The sequence below is a fragment of the Cervus canadensis genome, chromosome X (genome assembly GCF_019320065.1).
Source record: "Cervus canadensis isolate Bull #8, Minnesota chromosome X, ASM1932006v1, whole genome shotgun sequence".
Taxonomy (NCBI): domain Eukaryota; kingdom Metazoa; phylum Chordata; class Mammalia; order Artiodactyla; family Cervidae; genus Cervus; species Cervus canadensis.
Window position 1 is genome coordinate 79,736,181 of NC_057419.1, and position 21,670 is coordinate 79,757,850.

Genomic DNA, 21,670 nt, shown 5'->3' on the forward strand with positions numbered 1-21,670 from the left:
TCCTCTGGATGGGGGTGAGGGGTGCCTGGTTCTGTTTTGCACAGGACGGCTCGTCCTCAGGCCAAGCTGGAATCTCTGGGAACAGTGTGTGTGTGTGTGTGTGTGTGTGTGTGTGTGTGTGTGTGTGTGTGTGTGTGTGTTGCTCAATCGTGCCTGACTCTTCGCAATCTCATGGAATCTCTGGGAACAGTGTGTGTGTGTGTGTGTGCATGTGTGCGTGTGTGTGTGTGTTGCTCAATCGTGCCTGACTCTTCACAATCTCATGGACTGTAGCCCGCCAGGTTCCTCTGTCCATGGGATTCTCTGGGCAAGATTACTGGAGTGGGTTGCCATTTCCTTCTCCAAAAGCTATGGTTTTTAAGCTGTCATGTACAGATGCGAGATTTAGGGTGACTAAATAATAATGAAGGGTGATTGTTGAAGAATAGATGCTTTTGAATTATGGTGCTGGAGAAAACTCTTGAGAGTCCCTTGAACTGCAAGATCAAACCAGTCAATCCTAAAGGAAACCAACCCTGAATATTCATTGGAAGGACTGATGCTGAAGTTGAAGCTCCAAATCTTTGACTACCTGACTGGAAGAGCTGACTCAATGGAAAAGACCCTGGTGCTGAGAAACATTGAAGGTAAAAGGAGAAGGGGGTGGCAGAGGGTGAGATGGTTCGATAGCATCATTGACTCAATGGACATGAGTTTGACAAACTCTTGAAGACAGTGAAGTACTGAGAAGTCTGGTGTGCTGCAGTTCAGGGGTTTCCAAAGAGTTGGTCATGACTTAGAGATTGAAAATCAACAAATAGGAAAAAAAAAAAAAAAAAAAAGATGAGCAAAACACTAAATCAAGCTATGGAAGAGAGCGAAGCCAGGAAAATGGGCAACTAAGGAGATAATGCTTGAAATTGCCTCAGCTAATTGCCTTGGGAGAGCTCTCATGCCCTGATTCAGGGAGAGGAAGCCTGCAATAAGGTGGGTCATTTCACAATGATAAAACATTCCATCCTGGAGTGATGCCAGCAAATATGGCAGAAAAGGACATCCCTAGTCCTTGACCTCTACAGAAACAGTAATTGTTAGTTATCCACAGAGGAGAATACCTTTGAGAGAATTCCAAATTCCAGGGGAGAGGTTACAGCACTATAATAGAACACCAAAAAATGAGAAAAATGCATCCAAAGAGAGTAAGGAAAAAAGGTTTACTTTTTTAGGTGTTTTACTTTTTTTCATATTGCTGTTCCCCAAAATCAGCATAGCACATTTCTAAGGATATATAATGTTTGTAATTTTTCCAGTAAGGGAAAGAGAAACTGAAGTGGACTTTGAACTTTGCTAACTTTGAGAGAAATGCCTCAGAGGCCCATTTCTGTTCATGCAGAACACTGGAGGAATTAGTACAGGTAGACTACTTACAGACACCTAGAAAAAAAGTAAAAGGTGCAGGGGAATCTCAGCAGGAAACATACACAGATCTGAAAAGTCATTCTGCAGTCTCTGACAGCTGTATGGCAAGATGACAGCCCCTAACAGCAACCTCATCTAACCACAGAACAGTGCCACCTGTACCTACCCAAAAGAGGAGGTTTCCAGTAGCTTAGCCCAACCCTAGAGTACCACCTGCAGCCTTATCCAACAGAGGTCCCTATAGGCTGACCCATGAAACTGCAGTCAATCCAGTCTGCTACACCCAAATTTGGAACTAAGCCAACCACCCCTGACTGACCATGGAGCCCTAAATGTGGCATCAGCAAAGCCCAGAGCCTGCCAGTTGACCCAATGCAACTCTAGAGCCCAACTAGCCCCTCTTGGGTACAGAGCCAAACCAGCAGGCTCTGCCTATCCACAATGCCTACCCATTCCTTGAAGTCCTGCCTTCAGCCCCTGACTGATGGTAGAATCCTGCCAACAACTCTGACATACCACTGTTTGGAGTCAACATCTGAGCATAGATTCTAGCAACAGGCCCATCAGATCCACAGAAACTGACAGCAATTCTCTGCTACTAGCAGACCCTGGAATAAGTCACTGCCTGTTTATGGTCATAGTCAGTTTACATTCCCAGAATACAAGTCTCTGCTGATTAATGACTGTCTTGTTCTCCTGAAGTCAGCCTGTAAGGCTAGAAGAGGTGATCATATCTTCAAATGTGCAAAAGGAAACTCAAGGATCACAAAGAATTAGGGAAGCATGATATTATCAAAGGAAGCTAATAAGTCTCCAACAAATAATCCTACAGAAATTGAGGTCAAAGAACTACCTGACAAATAATTCAAAATAATAATCTTTAAAAAGTTCAGTGAACTAAAAGAACACAGGAAAAACAATGCATGAACAGTTCAAAATTAAATTTTATGTAAAGAAAAGAAACCATGGCTGGGGGGAGGTGGATACAGAAATCCAAGAGCTGAATAATTACTGAATAGAAAATTTCAGTACCATGGTTCATATATAAATTTCATTCAAGCAAAAAAACAATTCTTGAACTTGAAGCCAATTCATTTCAGATTACATAATCAGAGGAACAAGAGGAAAAAGAATGAAGAAAGCCTATGAGACTTTCAGAAACCATCAAGTAAATCAATATATGCACAATAGGAGTACCAGAAGTAAATAAGAAAGAGTATAAAAGCTTATTAAAATAAGCTATTGTAAGATAAAATTATGACTGAAATATATAAATATTGAGAGAAAAATGGACATCATATTCAGATTAACCCCCAAATATGTTAAACCTGAAGAGGTCTATATAAGATACATTATTACTAAATTGTCAAAAGTCAGAGACAAAGAGAATTTTTAAAGTAACATGAGAAAGTAACATGAGAAAAATGACTCACAAATTTAGGAAAGCCACTAATAGAATATATACATTTTTCTCTGCAAAAATCTTGCAGACCAGGAGAAAGTGGAATAATCAATCAAAGTATTGAAAGAAAAATAACCACAAAATAAGTATACTGTAAATGACAAAACTGTTCTTCAAAAATAGGAGAGATAAATATCTTTCTAAAATAAACACAAATTGGAGTTTGTCACCATCAGACCTGCTCTACAAGAAGTGCAAAAGGGAGTTATTCAAATGGAAATGAATAGTTCTTCAAATTGAAATGAGTACTTCAAAATGAAATGAACATCTGTGGTCAAATATTGACTCCTAGTAGTGTCCCATGGTATGTCAGAGTTGATGGCAGGATTCTGCTGTCAGTCAGGGAGTGAAGGCAGGACTTCAGCACTGAGTGAGTTAGCTGGATGAGTTGCCTGATCAGGTGTGGACACTGGCAGAATTTTTCATATTTCAGCAAAATGAAAGGATATTAAGGTATAAATATACCATTGCAACAAAAAAGAATAAAATAATACCTAGGAATAAACCCACCTAAGGAGACAAAAGAGTTGCATACAGAAAACTATAAGATACTGATCAAAGAAATCAAAGACAACATAAACAGATGGAGGGATATTCCATGCTCCTGGGTTGGAAGGATCCATGTGAAATGTGGATGACTGTGAAATGACTGTATTATGTGAAATGACTGAGAAATGGATGTGAAAATGACTATATTACCAAATACAATCTACAGATTCAATGCAAACCCTATCAAATTACCAATGGCATTTTTCACAGAACTAGAACAACAACAACAAAAAATTCACAGTTTGAATGGAAACACAAAAGACCCCGAATACCTTGAGAAAGAAGAATGGAGCTGGAGGAATCAACTTAGTTGATTCCAGACTATACTACAAAGCAACAGTCATCAAGACAGTATGGTACTGGCACAAAAACATAAGTATAGACCCATGGAACAAGGTAGAAAACCCAGAGATAAACCCACACACCTATGGGAACTTTATCTTTGACAAAGGATGCAAGAATATACAAAGATAATGTGCCCATAGGTGTCTGGTTTGTCTCTGGGTTTTCCATCTTGTTCCATTGGTCTATAGTTCTGTATTTGTGCCAGTGTCTTGATGACTGTACCACTGTAGTGTTGTCTGAAATCAGGTAAGTTATGGCAAACCACTGCAGTATTCTTGCCTAGAGAATTCCATGGATAGAGGAACCTGGTGGACTACAGTTCATGGGATCACAAAGAGTCAGACACAAATGAGCAACTAACACTTCTTTACTTTCAATAAGTGGTGCTGGGAGAACTGGATAACTATGTGTAAAAGAATGAAATTAGAACACTTTCTTACACCATACTTAAGGATAAACTCAAAGTGAATTAAATACCTAAATATAAGACCAGAAATGATAAAACTCTTAAAAGAAAATATAGGCAGAATACTGTATGACATAAATCATAGCAAGATCTTTTATGACCCACCTCCTATAGAAATGGAAATAATAACAAAAATAAACAAGTGGGGCCTAATTAAATTTAAAAGCTTTTGCACAGTAAAGGAAACTATAAACAAGGTGAAATGACAACCCTCAGAATGGGAGAAAATAATAGCAAATGAAACAACTGATGAAAGATTAGTTTACAAAATATACGAGCAGCTCATACAACTGAATACCAGAAAAACAAACAACTCAATTAAAAAGTGGGCAAAAGTCCTAAACAGATTTCTCTAAAGAAGACATACAGATGGCTAACAAACACATGAAGAGATGCTCAGTATCACTCATTATTAGAGAAGTACAAATCAAAATTACAATGAAGTATCACTTCACACTGGTCTGAATGGCCATCCTCAAAAAAATCCACAAACAACAAGTGCTGGAGTCGGTGTGGAGAAAAGGAACCCTCTTGCACTGCTGATGGGACTGTAAGTTGATCCAGCCACTATGGAAGCAGTATGGAGTTTCCTTAAAAAAAAACTGACAATTAAATAGAAAATGTTATAGGACTTTCCTATGAGTAACAAGTTTGAGTGACTTAAACACTGATTTGTCATTTTATTTACCCTACTAATATTTCTGTGACATATATGGGGAGAAAGTTCATTTGGAATTATAAAAATAAGTGTATATAGATTTATTCCATTTGTTTGATGAATAAAGTAGTATGTACTGAATAATAATCTTACCACTCTCCTGATCCTATAAAGGTTTGTAGCCAGTAGGTCTTGAATATTATCCATAGTGTCTTGATCCTGATGTGCTGGGAATGGGACGGACTTGGCTGTTCCATGATGGCGGCTGAAAAAAAGGTACCTGGATTCATTATAGGCATTCACCACATAAATATACTATTTTCATAAATGCATTCATCAAAGCTAAAATATCAATATATGTATTACAAAGATTGTTTGAAAGACTAATGAGGCTGAGATGGAGAGGGAGACTCAATGAAAAAAAGAAAAATGAACCTTAAGGGTAGCTAATTCAGACATTCAGGGACTTTATACTTCTAAGTCAGTTTATCTTAATATCAGGCTAAAAATATTTCAAAGGACAGTTCTGTTTGTGAGTACTAAATTTTTTATAATCTGTACCCGTGTTCACTCTATACACAACCAAACAAGTTTGTATAAATCATTGACAATGTTTCTTCAAAATGGCTTTAATAAAGATATAGATTGAATATCTGCTGAACTTTAAGTTAAAGTACTTATTCACTCATTATTCAAGGAAAACTGCAGATCTATTTAATTGTGATAACTGAGGCTAGCTATCAGAATTATGCTGTTTCATAGTAGCATTTCAAATGGCTTTTGAGGTTTTTCTTTTATTTCCATTTTAAGTAGTTCAGTAGCAATATATATATTTACAGCTCTTACAACAATCACCACCATTTATCAGTAGAACTTTTTCATCTTTCCCAGCTGACAGTCTGTACCCACTAAACAATAACTCCTGATTCTCACCTTTCTCTAGCTCTGGAACCCACCATTATACTTTCTGTTTATGAATTTGCCTATTTCAGGTACCCATGATGGTGTAGAGGGACATGCACTCATCTTCTCCTGTGAGAACTCCAGAATCGCTGCTGAACAATTATGGACAGGAGATTGTTGGACCACACCAAAAAAAGGTACCTCATGTCCAAGAGCAAAGGAGAAGCCCTAACAAGACTGTAGAAGGGGCAGAATTGCATTTAGAATAGAACCCCATATTTGCCAGAAACACTTGGAGGGCACAAACAAAACCTTGTGCACACCAGGAACTAGAGAGCCCACAGAGACTGAGCCAGACCTGCCTTTGAGTGTTTCAGTGTCTCCTGCAGGGGCACGGGTCAGCAGTGGCCTGTCACAGGGACAGGGTCTCTGGCTGCATCAGGCCTGGGAGGCATGGCATATAGCATAAGTCCTCTGGACGAGGTCGCCATTAGCCTCACCATACAGCCATTGAGCAGATGGTCCACAAACTTGAAACAATTATACCAAAGAAATTCTCTCACTGTTATAAAAGTACCAGGACCCATGACAGATTTCCCAACCTGGGGATCTGACAAAGGGGCGAGAAGCCCCAGGGAATTTGTCTTTGGAGGCCAGTAGAATTTGATTACAGAACTTCTACAGGACTGGGAAAACAGACTCTTGGAGGACACAAACAAAACCTTGCTTACACCAGGGCCCAGGAGAAAGGAGCAGTGACCTCAGAGACTGAGCATGGCTTGCCTGTGAGTGTGCAGGAGTCTCCAGCAGTGGCATGGGTCAACAGAGGCCTGCTGTGGGGTCAGGGGCACTGAATACAACAGTGCTGGCATAAGTTCTTTGAAGGAGGTCACTATTACCCCTACCATAGTTTGGCCTCAGGCCAAAGAATAAGAGGGAACACAGACCTGTCCATCAACAGAAAATTGGATTAAAGATTTACTGAGCATGGCCTCACCCATCAGAACAAGACCCAGATTTCCCCACATCAGTCCATCCCATCAGAAAGCTTCTACAAGCCTCTTATCTTTATCCATCAGAGGGCAGATAGAATGAAAATCACAATCACAGAAAAATAACCAAACTGATCATATGGATCACAGCCTTGTCTAACTCAATGAAATATGAGCCATGTCGTGTAGAGCCACCCAAGACGGACAGGTCATGGTGGATAATTCTGACAAAATGTGGTCCACTGGAGAAGGTAATGGCAAACCACTTCAATATTCTTGCCTTGGGAACCCCATGAACAGTATGAAAAGCCAAAAAGATATGGCACTAGTGGGTAGGTGGCCGATTTACTACTGGAAAGCTACGGTTTTTCAAGTAGGCATGTATGGAAATGAGAGCAGGACTATAAAGAAAGCTAAACAATGAAAAATTGATGCTTTTGAACTGTGGTGTTGGAGAAGACTCTTGAGAGTCCCTTGGACTACAAGGAGATCAAACCAATCAATCTTAAAAGAAATCAATCCTGAATACTCATTGGAAGGACTGATGCTGAAGCTGAAACTTCAGTACTTTGGCCACCTGATGTGAAGAACTGACTCATTGGAAAAGACCCTGATGCTGGGAAAGATTGAAGGTGGGGTGAAGGGGACAACAGAGGATGAAATGGTTGGATGGTATCACCGACTCAATGGACATGAGTTTGAGCAAGCTCTGGGAGTTGGTAATCGACAAGAAAGCCTGGCATGTTGCCGTCCTTGGGGTTGCAAAGAGTCAGACACGACTGAGTGACTGAACTGAACTGAAGAGTGGAGAAATAACTCCAGAAAGAATGAAAAGATGGAGCCAAAACAAAAGCCATCCCAGTTGTGGAGGTGACTGGTGATGGAAGTAAAGTTCTATGTTTAAAGAACAATATTGCATAGGAACCTGGAATGTTAGCTCATGAATAAAGATAAATTGGAAGTGGTCAAACAAGAGATGGCAAGAGTGAACATTGATATTTTAGGAATCAATGAACTAAAATGATCCAGAATGGGCAAATTTAATTCAGATGACCATTATACCTACTACTGTGGGCAAGAATCCCTTAGAGTAAATGGAGTAGCCTTCATAGTCAACAAAGGATTCTGAGATGCAGTACTTGGGTGCAATCTCAAGTCAAAGTATGGCAAAACCAATACCATGTTGTAAAGTTTAAAAAAAAAAAGAAGAAGAAGAAGAAGGACAGAATGATCTCTGTTAATTTCCAGGCAAACCATTCAATATCACCATAACTCAAGACTATGCCCCAACCACTAATGCCAATAAAACTGAACAGTCCTATGATGACCTACAAGACCTTCTAGAATTAACATCAAAAAAAAAAAAAGTGTCCTTTTCATCATAGTGGACTGGAATGCAAAAGTAGGATGTCAAGAGATACCTGGAGTAACAGGAAAGTTTGGCCTGGAATACAAAGTGAAGCAGGTCAAAGGCTAACAGGGTTTTGCCAAGAGAACACACTGGTCATAGCAAATACTCTCTTCCAACAACACACGAGAAGACCTAGACATCACCAGATGGCTAATACCGAATTCTTATTGATTATATTCTAACCTCAGATATGCAGATGACACCAACCTTATGGCAGAAATGAAGAGATATTAAGAACAGATGGCAAGAATACACAGAAAAAAATGATACAAAAAAGTTCTTAAAGACATAGATAACCACAATGGTGCAATCACTCACCTAGAGCCAGGCATCCTGGAGTGTGAAGTCAAGTGGGCCTCAGGAAGCATCACTATGAACAAAACTAGTGGAGGTGATGGAATTCCAGTTGAGCTATTTCAAATACTAAAAGATGATGCCGTTAAACTGCTGCACTCAATATGCCAGCACATTTGGAAAACACAGCAGTGGCCACAGGACTGGAAATGTCAGTTTTCATTCCAATCCCAAAGAAAGGCAATGGCAAAGATTGTTCAAGGTACCACACAATTGTGCTCATCTCACAAGTTAGCAAAACAATACTCAAAATTCTCCAAGCTAGTCTTCAACAGTACATGAATCAAAAACTTCCAGATGTTCAAGCTGGATTTAGGAAAGGCAGAGGAATCAGAGATCAAAGTGCCAACATCCAATGAATCATAGAAAAAGCAAGAGAAATCCAGAAAAACATATATTTCTGCTTTATTGACTATACCAAATCCTTTCATTGTATGGATTGACACAAACTGTGGGAAATTCTTAAAGAGATGGGAATAGTAGACCACTTTCCTCATGGGAAATCTATATGGAGGTCAAGGATCAATGGTTAGAACCGGACATGGGACACCAGACTGGTTCCAAATTGGTAAAGGAGTACACCAAGGTGTCTATTGCCACCTTGCTTATTTAACTTACATGAAGAATATATCATGTGAAATGCCAGGCTTGGATGAAGCACAAGCTGGAATCAAGATCACTGGGAGTAATATAAATAGCCTCAGATATGCAGATGACACCATTCTTAAGCCAGAAAGTGAAGAGGAACTTAAGAGACTCTTGATGAAGGTGAAAGAGGAGAGTTAAAATGCTGGTGTAAAACTCAACATTCAAAAAACTAAAATCATGGCAATTAGTCCCATCACTTCCTGGCAAATAGATGGGCAAACAATGGAAACAGTGACAGACTTTATTTTCTTGGGCTCCATAATTACTGCACATTGTGACTGCAGTCATGAAATTAAAAGAAGATTGTTCCTTGGAAGAAAATCTATGACAAACTTAGTGTATTAAATGTCAGAGATGTTACTTTGCTGACAGAGGTTTGTCTAGTCAAAGCTGTTGTTTTTCCAGTAGTCATGTATGGATGTGAGAGTTGGACCATATAGAAAGCTGAGCACTGAAGAATTGATGCTTTTGAACTGTGGTGTTGGAGAAGTCTCTTGAGAGTCCCTTGGACTGCAAGGAGATCAAACCTGCCAATCTTAAAGGAAATCAGTCCTGAATATTCATTGGAAGGACTCATGCTGAAGCTAAAGCTCCAATACTTTGGCCACCTGATGGGAAGAACTGACTCATTGGAAAAGACTCGGAAGCAGGGAAAGACTGAGGGCAGGAGGAGAAGGGGTTGACAGAGGATGAGATGGTTGGATGTCATCACTGACTCAATGCACATGAGTTTGAGTAAGCTCTGGGAATTGATGATGGACAGGGAAGCCTGGCATGCTGCAGTCCATGGGGTCACAGAGTAGGACACAAATGAGTGACTGAACTCAACTGAACTGAGCTGAAAATGGAGAAGCTCTTCATATCAACAAAACAAGACTGGGAGCTTACTGTGGCTCAGATCATGAACTCCCTATTGCTAAATTCAGAGTTACATTTAAAGAAGTAGGAAAAAACACTAGATCATTCAGGTAGGACCTAAATCAAATCCCTTACAATTACACAGTGGAAGTGACAAATAGATTCAAGGGATTAGATCTGATAGACAGAGTGCCTGAAGAACTATGGACAGAGGTTAATGACAATGTACAGGAGGCAGTGATCAAAACCTTCCCCAAGAAAAAGAAATGTGAAAAGGAAAAATGGTTGTCTGAGGAGGCCTTACAAATAGCTGAGAAAAGAAGAGAAGCTAAAGGCAAAGGAGAAAAGGAAAGATATACCCATCTGAATGTAGAGTTCCAAAGAATAGCAAGGAGAGATAAGAAAGCCTTCCTTAATTGATCAATGTAAAGCAATAGAGGAAAACAATAGAATGGGAAAAACAAAGTTCTTCTTAAGAAAATTAGAGATACCAAGGGAATATTTCATGCAAAGATGTGCACAATAAAGGACAGAAACGATATGGACCTAACAGAAGCAGAAGATATTAAGAAGAGATGGTGACAATACACAGAAGAACTATACAAAAAAGATCTTAATGACACAGATAATCATGATGGTGTGATCACTCACCTAGAGTCAGACATCCCGGAGTGCAAAGTCAAATGGCCCTTAGGACGCATCACTGTGAATAAAGCTAGTGAAGGTGATGGAATTATAGTTGAGCTAGTTCAAATTCTAAAAGATGTGTATATATATAATGTATTTACCACAATTTGTGTATTCATTCATCAACGGCCACTTAGGTCACCTCCACATTCTGCCTATTGTAAGTAATGCTGCTACGAACAAAGACATACAAATATCTGTTCAAGTCTCTGCTTTCACTACTTTTGGGTAAATACCCAGAAGTGGAATTGCTAGATCATATGGTAATTTTATGTTTAAATTTCTTGAAGAATCACTGTATCATCTTCCACAGAGGCTGCACCTGTTTACATCCCCAACAGGGTGCCAATCCCAACACAGTCTGGCCAACACATGTTATTTTCTGTCCAATACTTGGTATTTTCTATTTTGTTTTTTTTTTTTTTTAACAGCCATTCTAATGGGTATGAAGTGTCTTGAGATTTTAAAGTATGCTACCAAACTTTATTTTTTTGGGCTCCAAAATCACTGCAGATGGTGATTGCAACCATGAAATTAAAAGATGCTTACTCCTTGGAAGGAAAGTTATGACCAACCTAGATAGTATATTAAAAAGCAGAGACATTGCTTTGCCAACAAAGGTCCATCTAGTCAAGGCTATGGTTTTTCCAGTGGTCATGTATGGATGTGAGAGTTGGACTGTGAAGAAAGCTGAGTGCTGAAAAATTGATGCTTTTGAACTGTGGTGTTGGAGAAGACTCTTGAGAGTCCCTTGGACTGCAAGGAGATCCAACCAGTCCATCCTAAAGGAGATCAGTCCTGGGTGTTCATTGGAAGGACTGATGCTGAAACTGAAACGCCAATACTTTGGCCACCTCCTGCGAAGAGTTGACTCATTGGAAAAGACCCTGATGCTGGGAGGGATTGGAGGCAGGAGGAGAAAGGGACGACAGAGGATGAGATGTCTGGATGGCATCACCGACTCGATGAACTTGAGTTTGAGTAAACTCCGGGAGTTGGTGATTGACAGGGAGGCTTGACGTGCTGTGATTCATGAGGTCGCAAAGAGTCGGACATGACTGAGCGACTGAACTGAACCATCTAACGAGAATTGCCTTCTCCTATATAAACAAACTTACAATATTTTTATAACAATTGTGCAATTGAAGCTTTTGTCTCCATTCAAATTCAGAAATATATTATCTTTAGTAAAGGCTTATAAATTACTAAAAGGTTTGCATACTTCTTATCCTAATATTAATGCCAGATTTATATTACTATTTCAAAGGGAAATGTCAATATTTCTGAGGTCATTTCAGACAATGATGTGAGCCTATTTGTGTGATTTACATAAAATAGAATTTACACTTAGAGTCCTGAATAAATCAGAATTGCTATGTATACTATTCAAATACATCAAATTTATTTAGCTCTTAACTGTGTTTTGGTTATTTGTACCTGGCTTAAAAGAAAAATATTAATATTCCTAAATATGTCCAAAGCCTGATCTATTCAAGAGTCTATGGCGTAAAAATTGTTACCCATCTAACTTCCCCTCCCCATAGCCAGCCACCTCTACTTAATACAGAAGATTCAACTGAGACAATAGCGGCAATACGTTATAGCAGAAAATACTTCAGTAGGTCATCTGGTGCAGTTCACTTTAAAAAGGCAAGTCATAAACTCAACAATGAAAAAAAATGTTGTATTCTAAATAATAATCTCTGAAAACAAAAATTATTTTGTACTATATCAAAATATAGTATTCTAGTGTTTATTTCCTAACTTATTGTTGAGAAAAACATCACTTAACTTTGGTCAACTGTTTGGAACCCAGAGGACTCCCATTCTTACACTGTGGAGTTTGGGATCTTTTTTTTTTTCCTTAAGTTCTGTTTTGCTTTGGATTTTGACGATTTCCTTTCCTCAATGGATTTAAGGTTTTTCCCTAAAATTAATGTATACATAACCAAAAATATACAACAATATAAAGAATAACACAAAAATCAAGCAATCTCATTACCTAGAGAAAAATGACAGTTAACTCTTGGTGTACACATTTTCAGAATTTTTATGCACACATACAGATACAGGTAAATAAATTATATTTTCTATAAAAGTGATCATGCTACACTTTCATTTTTCAGTATTCTGATTCTAATCAATATTATGTCCTGGATATAGTTCCATGTCAGTACACACCATTTATATCTAAGGGCTATAATAATGTTCTAGCCAATTACTATTAAACAATGGCTAAACAGCGAGGCCTCAACTTCTGAATGTAAAATAGAGAAATGACCTATCCACTGGTGAAATGCATTCCTGTCAAATCTGCACTTGCTGATTAAGAATGATGGGCCTTAGGGTAAGGTAGTTAATTATTTTGTCCTAGACTAAATATGCAACTACAGTTGCCTCATACCTGTTAAAACAAATTATTCTTGAAGGATCTTAACAATCTATAAAGAATTAATAAAAGAACCTCCCCCCTCCTCAAAATTTTGTGATGCAGGAAAGCATCAATTCCTACTCAGCACCAAATACAGTTAATAATTATTCATAGTAACATAATTTTCTTTCCTTATTTCTTTCCCTTTGTTTTATTTTCCCTTTTCAAGATCTATCTATTCTCTCCAAACAATTACCTAAAGACCTACAGCAAAGAAATCTCTAAATTATATTTCTCTCCATTTGTTCTCTTCAGCAAAATAAAAAAGAAAAACTAAATACCTTTTAACACTCAGTTCAGTTCTTAGTCAACAAAAGCTAATGGTAAATTATTTTACCCAACATGAGTCTTTATTTTTTTTTCATTTATTTTTATTAGTTGGAGGTTAATTACTTAACAATATTGTAGTGGTTTTTGTAATACATTGACATGAATCAGCCATGGATTTACATGTATTCCCCATCCCAATCCCCCCTCCCATCTCCCTCTCTACCTGATCCCTCTGGGTCTTCCCAGTGCACCAGACCTGAGCACTTGTCTCATGCACCCAACCTGGGCTGGTGAATGAGATGGATGAAACTGGAGCCCATTATACAGAGTGAAGTAAGCCAGAAAGATAAAGACCATTACAGTATACTAACACATATATATGGAATTTAGAAAGATGGTAATGATAACCCTATATGCAAATCCAACATGAGTCTTTAAATGAAATAAAAATGCAAACATATATTTCTTAAAAGAGACAACATTTCTAAACTCTTAGAAGCTGAAGTTTCATAGACAATGTATTCCATTAAGATTTGTTCACCACTGTTTGCTAAACAATGCAGCCTGTGCTACTCAAACATCCTCAATTTACTGAGTTCTTCATATTTTCCCAGGAAGTGATTCAAGGAAAGATGATTGCACTTTTAAGGGATAGAACTTTAAATAATTCTGCAATTTTTGTGTGATATTTCACTAAACCAATGAAAACATAGACACACACATGCATAAATACATGCATGCACTGCACACATGCATAAACACACACATGCACGCACTTACAGCAAAGATGTACTAGATGGTGTGTGCACTAACTGGCCTGCTTCTGCTAGCTCAATAGCATGTTTTCTTTCAAGCTTTTCATAAAGAAGCACAATGCTTGATCTGGACTGATCATATTCTCTGAGCAAAATCTTCTGCAGATACTTGCTGTTCAAATACTCCAATCTGTTCAAGAAGTAAATAAAATAAAAATTCCAGGAAATTAGTGCCATTTATTTCAGGAATTTTTATGCTATAGTTAGAAGGTCCCAGAACTGGTTCACCCACTGCCTATTTCATATGTAACTTGTTTAAATGGAAAATTTACTCTAAGGTGTAAAGAGAAGAAAAAAAAACATAAGAAATTTTAATTTCAAATGTCTTTATTAGGAAATTGCAGCTTTAGGATTATCCCACTATCATCAATCAAGCCAAGGGAAATACAGACTTACGAAGAAAAAATATTTACACCAAAGACAGAAGTACTGGCTATATAGGGTCTATATTTCAGAGAAGGCCACTGAAATATAGTTTATTTCAATGAATGAGAAAAGGACTGGAACACCAGTGTTAACTATTTGCTTAAGGAACCTGATTTTAAACTCACACAGTAAACTCACAAAATGAAAAATAAACCATGTGAAACTACAGTTTCACAACACTTGAGTGAAAATACCAGCTAAATATAGATTTATAGGCAATAAGTTCACATTAAAAAAAAATTCACCACAATCTTGAATAGTTCCCTGAGGTCTATTTCTTTTTTAAATGTTTACATACTTTAAAGTCACTTTCTGATGCTCCAGGAGTTTAAAGCCACCTTGACTCTAGGCTCAAGCCGTCAACATGAAATTTGCTCAGGAAGAGAGTCAATATCAGAAAAACAAAACTTTACAAAGTTAAATAGCAATTTTTGCCAATGAAAAAATTGGACCCAGAAATTTATGGGGCATGGTAGAGATTCTACTTTAGAGGAAGAGGATATTTGTATACAACAGGTGAGAGCAAAGGGAGAAGGAAAGGAGATGACCCAAATCTGTGTAAGTATAAAGTCTTCGAAGTGTGTGTGTAGCTCTTCTACCAACAAAAGTCACTGCATAAAACCACATGGAACATACTTAAGCAGAGATCCAGGTAATTAGCTCAAATTGTTTATTGTAAAAAAAAAAAAAAAGTGCTAGGCTGTTTGCATTATTAGAAAGGGCAAGACAGTAAGTGTAGGGGCTTCCCTAGTGGCTCATATGGTAAAGAATCTACTTCCAGTGCAGGAGATCCATATTTGATCCCTGGGTCAGGAAGATACCCTGGAAAAGGGAATGGCAATCCACTCCAGTATTCTTGCCTGGAGAATTCCCATGAACAGAGGAGCTTGGTGGGCTACAGTCTATTGGGTCACAAGGAGTCAGACATGACTGAGGGACTAACACACACAAACATGTCCCAATCATGGTTTATCATGGTCTACATCCCTTCTCTATGATCAAAAGCATGCATCCAAATCAAACATGGAAAAAAAAATGATTTTTGTTAGATCCTTTGCATTTACAAGACGGGTAAATGAATATTTCCTTATCAGAGTTTAAATTTAACTTTCTTTGAGGATGAACACTAGTAAAATTTCTCTTGGTTCTCTGATCTTAACTTCACCATGGAAGCCATCTCTCCTGTAATGTGGCATAAAAGGATATTGACAAAGTATCGACCCTACTGCTTGTGCCAAGTGTTTGCTGCTAAAGCCGTATTTGTTTTTTTACACAGCTCCTGCAAGGAATCTAGGCTGAAGCAGCAAATTTTAATATGTGTTGCTACCAGGGTACTTATGAATAGGTCTTAATTTAGAATAGTTTAAATATTTGGATTTAAAATCTCAGACTACATTTAATATCAGCATTAAAAGTATTCCTTTTATAATTCACTCAGTCATTCACTTCTTTATTTAAAAATATTTATCAGGTACCTATTATGTAGGGTTTCCCAGGTGGCGCTAGAAGTAAAAAACCTGCCTGCTAATGAAGGAGACATAAGAGACATGGGCTCGACCTGTGGGTCAGTAAGATACCCTGGAGGAGGGCACAGCAGCCCACTCCAGTATTCTTTCCTGAAGAATCTCATGGACAGAGGAGCCTGGCGGGCTACAGTCTATAGGGTCGCAAAGAGTTGGATAGGAATGAAGTGACTTAGCATGCACACATGCACACCTATTATGTAGAAGGAACTTTTCTAAGTGCTACAGTTACATAACTTAACAATGCAAACAAGGTCTCTGTCCTTTTGCCACTTATATTTTAGTTGGAGAGAAACTTATAAGAATGATATATTTTATATGAATTATATTTTTTAAATTAAAATAAAATATCATTTAATAAATAAAAAACATTAAAATATCAGATAATTACAGTACATTGATATAATACAGAATGAATATTAAGGGAATAACTCTTTGAGGAAATGAAATTTTAGCCAAGGCTTAAATGACATGAAGGTACTAGGCATGCAAAAATCAAGTAAAAGAGAATTTCAGGCAACAGGAACATTACACAAAGGCTTTAAGGTAACAATGTGCTGAACTTACTGTGTTAGTAAAGACATGACTACAGTATGGTATATGGCAGAGAGAACAGAAAGAGATGTGGAAGGAAGCTAACAGTAGTTAGAATTGTAAACTGACGTATAAAAAAGTTTGGATACGTTTTAAGTGACAAAATATTAGAGACTTCATTTAGGATAGTAACATGATTTGAAGTAAAATCACTTTCCCTGGAACTGTGCATAATACCCCCCACCCCCACCCCAGGAAGGTCTGAGAATTTTATGACACACTATTTAGTTTTAAGGTCCGGACTTAGGGTTGGTCATATCCTTCATGATAAGAAAAAGAAAGATCTTTGTTTCTTTAGCTGTTATCATTTTTTAAACATGTGAATGAGTAAATCTCAACTATTCCTAACAGAAACATACAGAAAGATACACAGGCTCATTTCCATTTTTCTATGCATGTACACAAGCATATTTTTGGCAAATCCTCACTTGTCTTTCCAGTAATATTGTCCCCAGTGTCCTGATATATCTTCTATGCCAGCCAGCAAATGATCAAAGAACTGAAATAAAACAAAACATATGTCTAAGTATATAGTATACATGAGGAACTTGGTTAGTTAATGCTTAAGGATCTCCTAAAACCATCTTCAAAGTTGTTGATTTCATCTGAGTTGCTTGTTTTTTTTTAATCCTAAACTCTTTTCAGGGTAAGCATAAAAAAGAACATCTATATTTATAAATGTGAATGTTTGCAATAATTCTAGCATAAGCATTAGACAGTCTCCATTTAAAAATGAAAATGCACATATTAATCAGTATCATATGATAAATTCATTCAATTACCAAAGTCTAGGCCTGGTAAAGTGAAAGAAATAAAAGATGTAAAAGGCATAATTCTTGCTTCTGAAAGATGTAGAACCGAACTGGAGAGGCAAGATCAAAGCACATACATGATAATTCAATTTAAACCTGGCATGTGTATATGTATAAATGCAGCAAGAAAAGGAATATTTAGGAAAGAAATAGAAAAAGGTGAATTTAGAGAAGGCTTATATGAAACTGTGCAGTGTGAGCTTGCCCTAGAAGAAATGGGGTTATATACGGAAAAAATAAATCATTCTTGTAATGGGAACATCATGAGTAACATACATGGGAGAAAATAAGGAACTTTATAAGAGATTTATGAAAAAAGAACGTTGGATAGATGCACATCAAGGGTGGGGAAAGAAAGCAGTTAACAAAGGATTTTAAGTGCTAAGATTAAAAGTTTAATTTGACATGACATCACAAAAAATAAACTGAATATATTTATAAAGAAATAATAAACCCAATTTGAGTAATATTATATTGATACAAAATATATTCATGAACTTTTCAAAAATGGCAGTGCCATGAAAAGTAACAAAATGTTGAAAAACAGTGTTAGATTAAAGGTAACTGAAAGGATATGACAACTAAATGCAATGTGTGACCAAAAATTTAGAGAAGAGCTAACACATATCTTACTCAAACTCTTCCAGAAAATTGCAGAAGATGGTAAACTTCCAAACTCATTCTATGAGGCCACCATCACCCTAATTCCAAAACCAGACAAAGATGCCACAAAAAAAGAAAACTACAGGCCAATATCACTGATGAACATAGATGCAAAAATCCTTAACAAAATTCTAGCAAACAGAATCCAACAACATATTAAAACAATCATACACCATGACCAAGTGGGCTTTATCCCAGGAATGCAAGGATTCTTTAATATCCGCAAATCAATCAATGTAATACACCACATTAACAAATGAAAGATAAAAACCATATGATTATCTCAATAGATGCAGAGAAAGCCTTTGACAAAATTCAACACTCATTTATGATTAAAACTCTCCAAAAAAGCAGGAATAGAAGGAACATACCTCAACATAATAAAAGCTATATATGACAAACCCACAGCAAGCATTACCCTCAATGGTGAAAAATTGAAAGCAATTTCCCTGAAATCAGGAACAAGACAAGGGTGCCCACTCTCACCACTACTATTCAACATAGTGTTGGAAGTGTTGGCCACAGCAATCAGAGCAGAAAAAGAAGTAAAAGGAATCCAGATAGGAAAAGAAGAAGTGAAACTCTCACTGTTTGCAGATGACATGATCCTCTACATAGAAAAACCTAAAGACTCTACCAGAAAATTACTAGAACTAATCAATGAATATAGTAAAGTTGCAGGATATAAAATTAACACACAGAAATCCCTTGCATTCCTATACACTAACAAGGAGAAAACAAGGAGAAAACAGAGAGAAATTAAGGAAACAATACCATTCACCATTGCAACAAAAAGAATAAAATACTTAGGAGTATATCTACCTAAAGAAACAAAAGACCTATACATAGAAAACTATAAAACACTGATGAGAGAAATCAAAGAGGACACAAATAGATGGAGAAATATGCCGTGTTCATGGATTGGAAGAATCAATACTGTGAAAATGTGAATCTATAGATTCAATGCAATCCCTATCAAGCTACCAACGGTATTCTTCACAGAACTAGAACAAATAATTTCACAATTTGTATGGAAATACAAAAAACCTCGAATAGCCAAAATAATCTTGAGAAAGAAGAATGGAAATGGAGGAATCAACCTGCCTGACTTCAGGCTATACTACAAAGCCACAGTCATCAAGACAGTATGGTCCTGGCACAAAGACAGAAATATAGATCAATGGAACAGAATAGAAAGCCCAGAGATAAATCCATGAACCAATGGACACCTTATCTTCAACAAAGGAGGCAAGGATATACAGTAGAAAAAAGACAACCTCTTTAACAAGTGGTGCTGGGAAAACTGGTCAACCACTTGTAAAATAATGGAACTAGAACACTTTTGGACACCATACACAACAATAAACTCAAAATGGATTAAAGATCTAAATGTAAGACCAGAAAGTATAAAACTCCTAGAGGAGAACATAGGCAAAACACTCTCCGACATAAACCACAGCAAGATCCTCTATGAACCACCTCCCAGAATATTGGAAATAAAAGCAAAAATAAACAAATGGGACCTAATGAAACTTAAGTTCTTTTGCACAACAATGGAAACTATAAGCAAGGTGAAAAGACAGCCCTCAGATTGGGAGAAAATAATAGCAAATGAAGAAACAGACAAAGGATTAATCTCAAAAATATACAAGCAACTCCTGAAGCTCAATTTCAGAAAAATAAATGACCCAATCAAAAAATGGGCCAAAGAACTAAACAGACATTTCTCCAAAGAAGACATACAGATGGCTAACAAACACATGAAAAGATGCTCAACATCACTCATTATCAGAGAAATGCAAATCAAAACCACAATGAGGTACCATTACACGACAGACAGGATGGCTACTATCCAAAAGTCTACAAGCAATAAATGCTGGAGAGGGTGTGGAGAAAAGGGAACCCTCTTACACTGTTGGTGGGAATGCAAACTAGTACAGCCGCTATGGAGAACAGTGTGGAGATTTCTTACAAAACTGGAAATAGAACTGCCATATGACCCAGCAATCCCACTTCTGGGCATTAACACTGAGGAAACCAGATCTGAAAGAGACACGTGCACCCCAATGTTCATCGCAGCACTGTTTATAATAGCCAGGACATGGAAGCCACCTAGATGCCCATTAGCAGACGAATGGATAAGGAAGTGGTGGTACATATACACCATGGAATATTACTCAGCCATTAAAAAGAATTCATTTGAATCAGTTCTAATGAGATGGATGAAACTGGAGCCTATTATACAGAGTGAAGTAAGCCAGAAAGATAAAGAACATTACAGCATACTAACACATACATATGGAATTTAGAAAAATGGTAATGATAACCCTATATGCAAAACAGAAAGAGAGACACAGATGTGCAGAACAGACTTTTGGACTCTGTGGGAGAAAGCAAGGGTGGGATGTTTCGAGAGAACAGCATTGAAACATGTATATTATCTATGGTGAAACAGATCTCCAGCCCAGGTTGGATGCATGAGACAAGTGCTCGGGCCTGGTGCACTGGGAAGACCCAGAGGGATCGGGTGGAGAGGGAGGTGGGAGGGGGGATCAGGATGGGGAATACATGTAACTCCATGGCTGATTCATGTCAATGTATGACAAAACCCACTACAATATTGTAAAACAATTATCCTCCAACTAATAAAAATAAATGAAAAAATAATAATAATTAAATAAATGCAACTTGTGATCCTAGATGAGGAGAAAAATACTATTGTCCCAAAATATTGGGACATTTGGAAAAAATTTGAATACATAATTAAATTAGATAACACTATTGTTAACCTTTCTGAATTTGATTAACAGTTGTGATTTTGTACTAGAATGTCCTTTTACTTAAAAATATAATGCATGCTGAAGCATTAAGAAGTGAATAGTCAGGATGTCTGCAACCTAGTTTCAAATCATTCAGCAAATAACAGTAATAATATATACCAATATAGAGTGGTAAAACTAATGTGGCAAATGTAACAGAGAGTCAAGGTAAAGGGTATATATGTATTCATTGAATTATGTTTGAAATCTGTACACTTGACATCTTTAAAATAAAAAGTTGGAAAAGGAAATAGAATTTGACTTGGTCCTATAAATTGGCTATATTATGTTTTATCAATATAATATATATTATGCAATCATTAAAACTCATCCATATGGTAGGAATAACACAGGAAAAATATGATTTTCCCTATAATAAAATTATCAACATATGCTTATTTTACAACTTGGGCAATTAGCTAATAAAATTTGAAAGAAGAATGTAATCAGTTGAGCTAATCATGTTTATCTGTACACATTCTTAGGCACATGCACGCTTGCTAAGTCGCTTTAGTCTTGTCCAACTCTTTGCAACCCTATAGACCATAGCCCATCAGGCTCCTCTGTCCATTGGATTCTCCCAGCA

The 21,670-nt window shown here is 37.2% G+C and overlaps 1 protein-coding gene across 1 annotated transcript in view; it reads right to left on the reverse strand.

Annotated features, from left to right (window-relative positions):
* Positions 1 to 21,670, reverse strand: part of LOC122435621 (sodium/hydrogen exchanger 2-like) — an 89,758-nt gene that overhangs the window by 25,628 nt on the left and 42,460 nt on the right. The window contains exons 7-8 of the mRNA XM_043459790.1: positions 17,219 to 17,289; positions 5,032 to 5,143 (exon numbers count right to left, since the gene is read on the reverse strand). Of these exons, the coding sequence (XP_043315725.1) occupies positions 5,032 to 5,143; positions 17,219 to 17,289 (183 nt within the window). The remainder of the gene's footprint in view (positions 1 to 5,031; positions 5,144 to 17,218; positions 17,290 to 21,670) is intronic.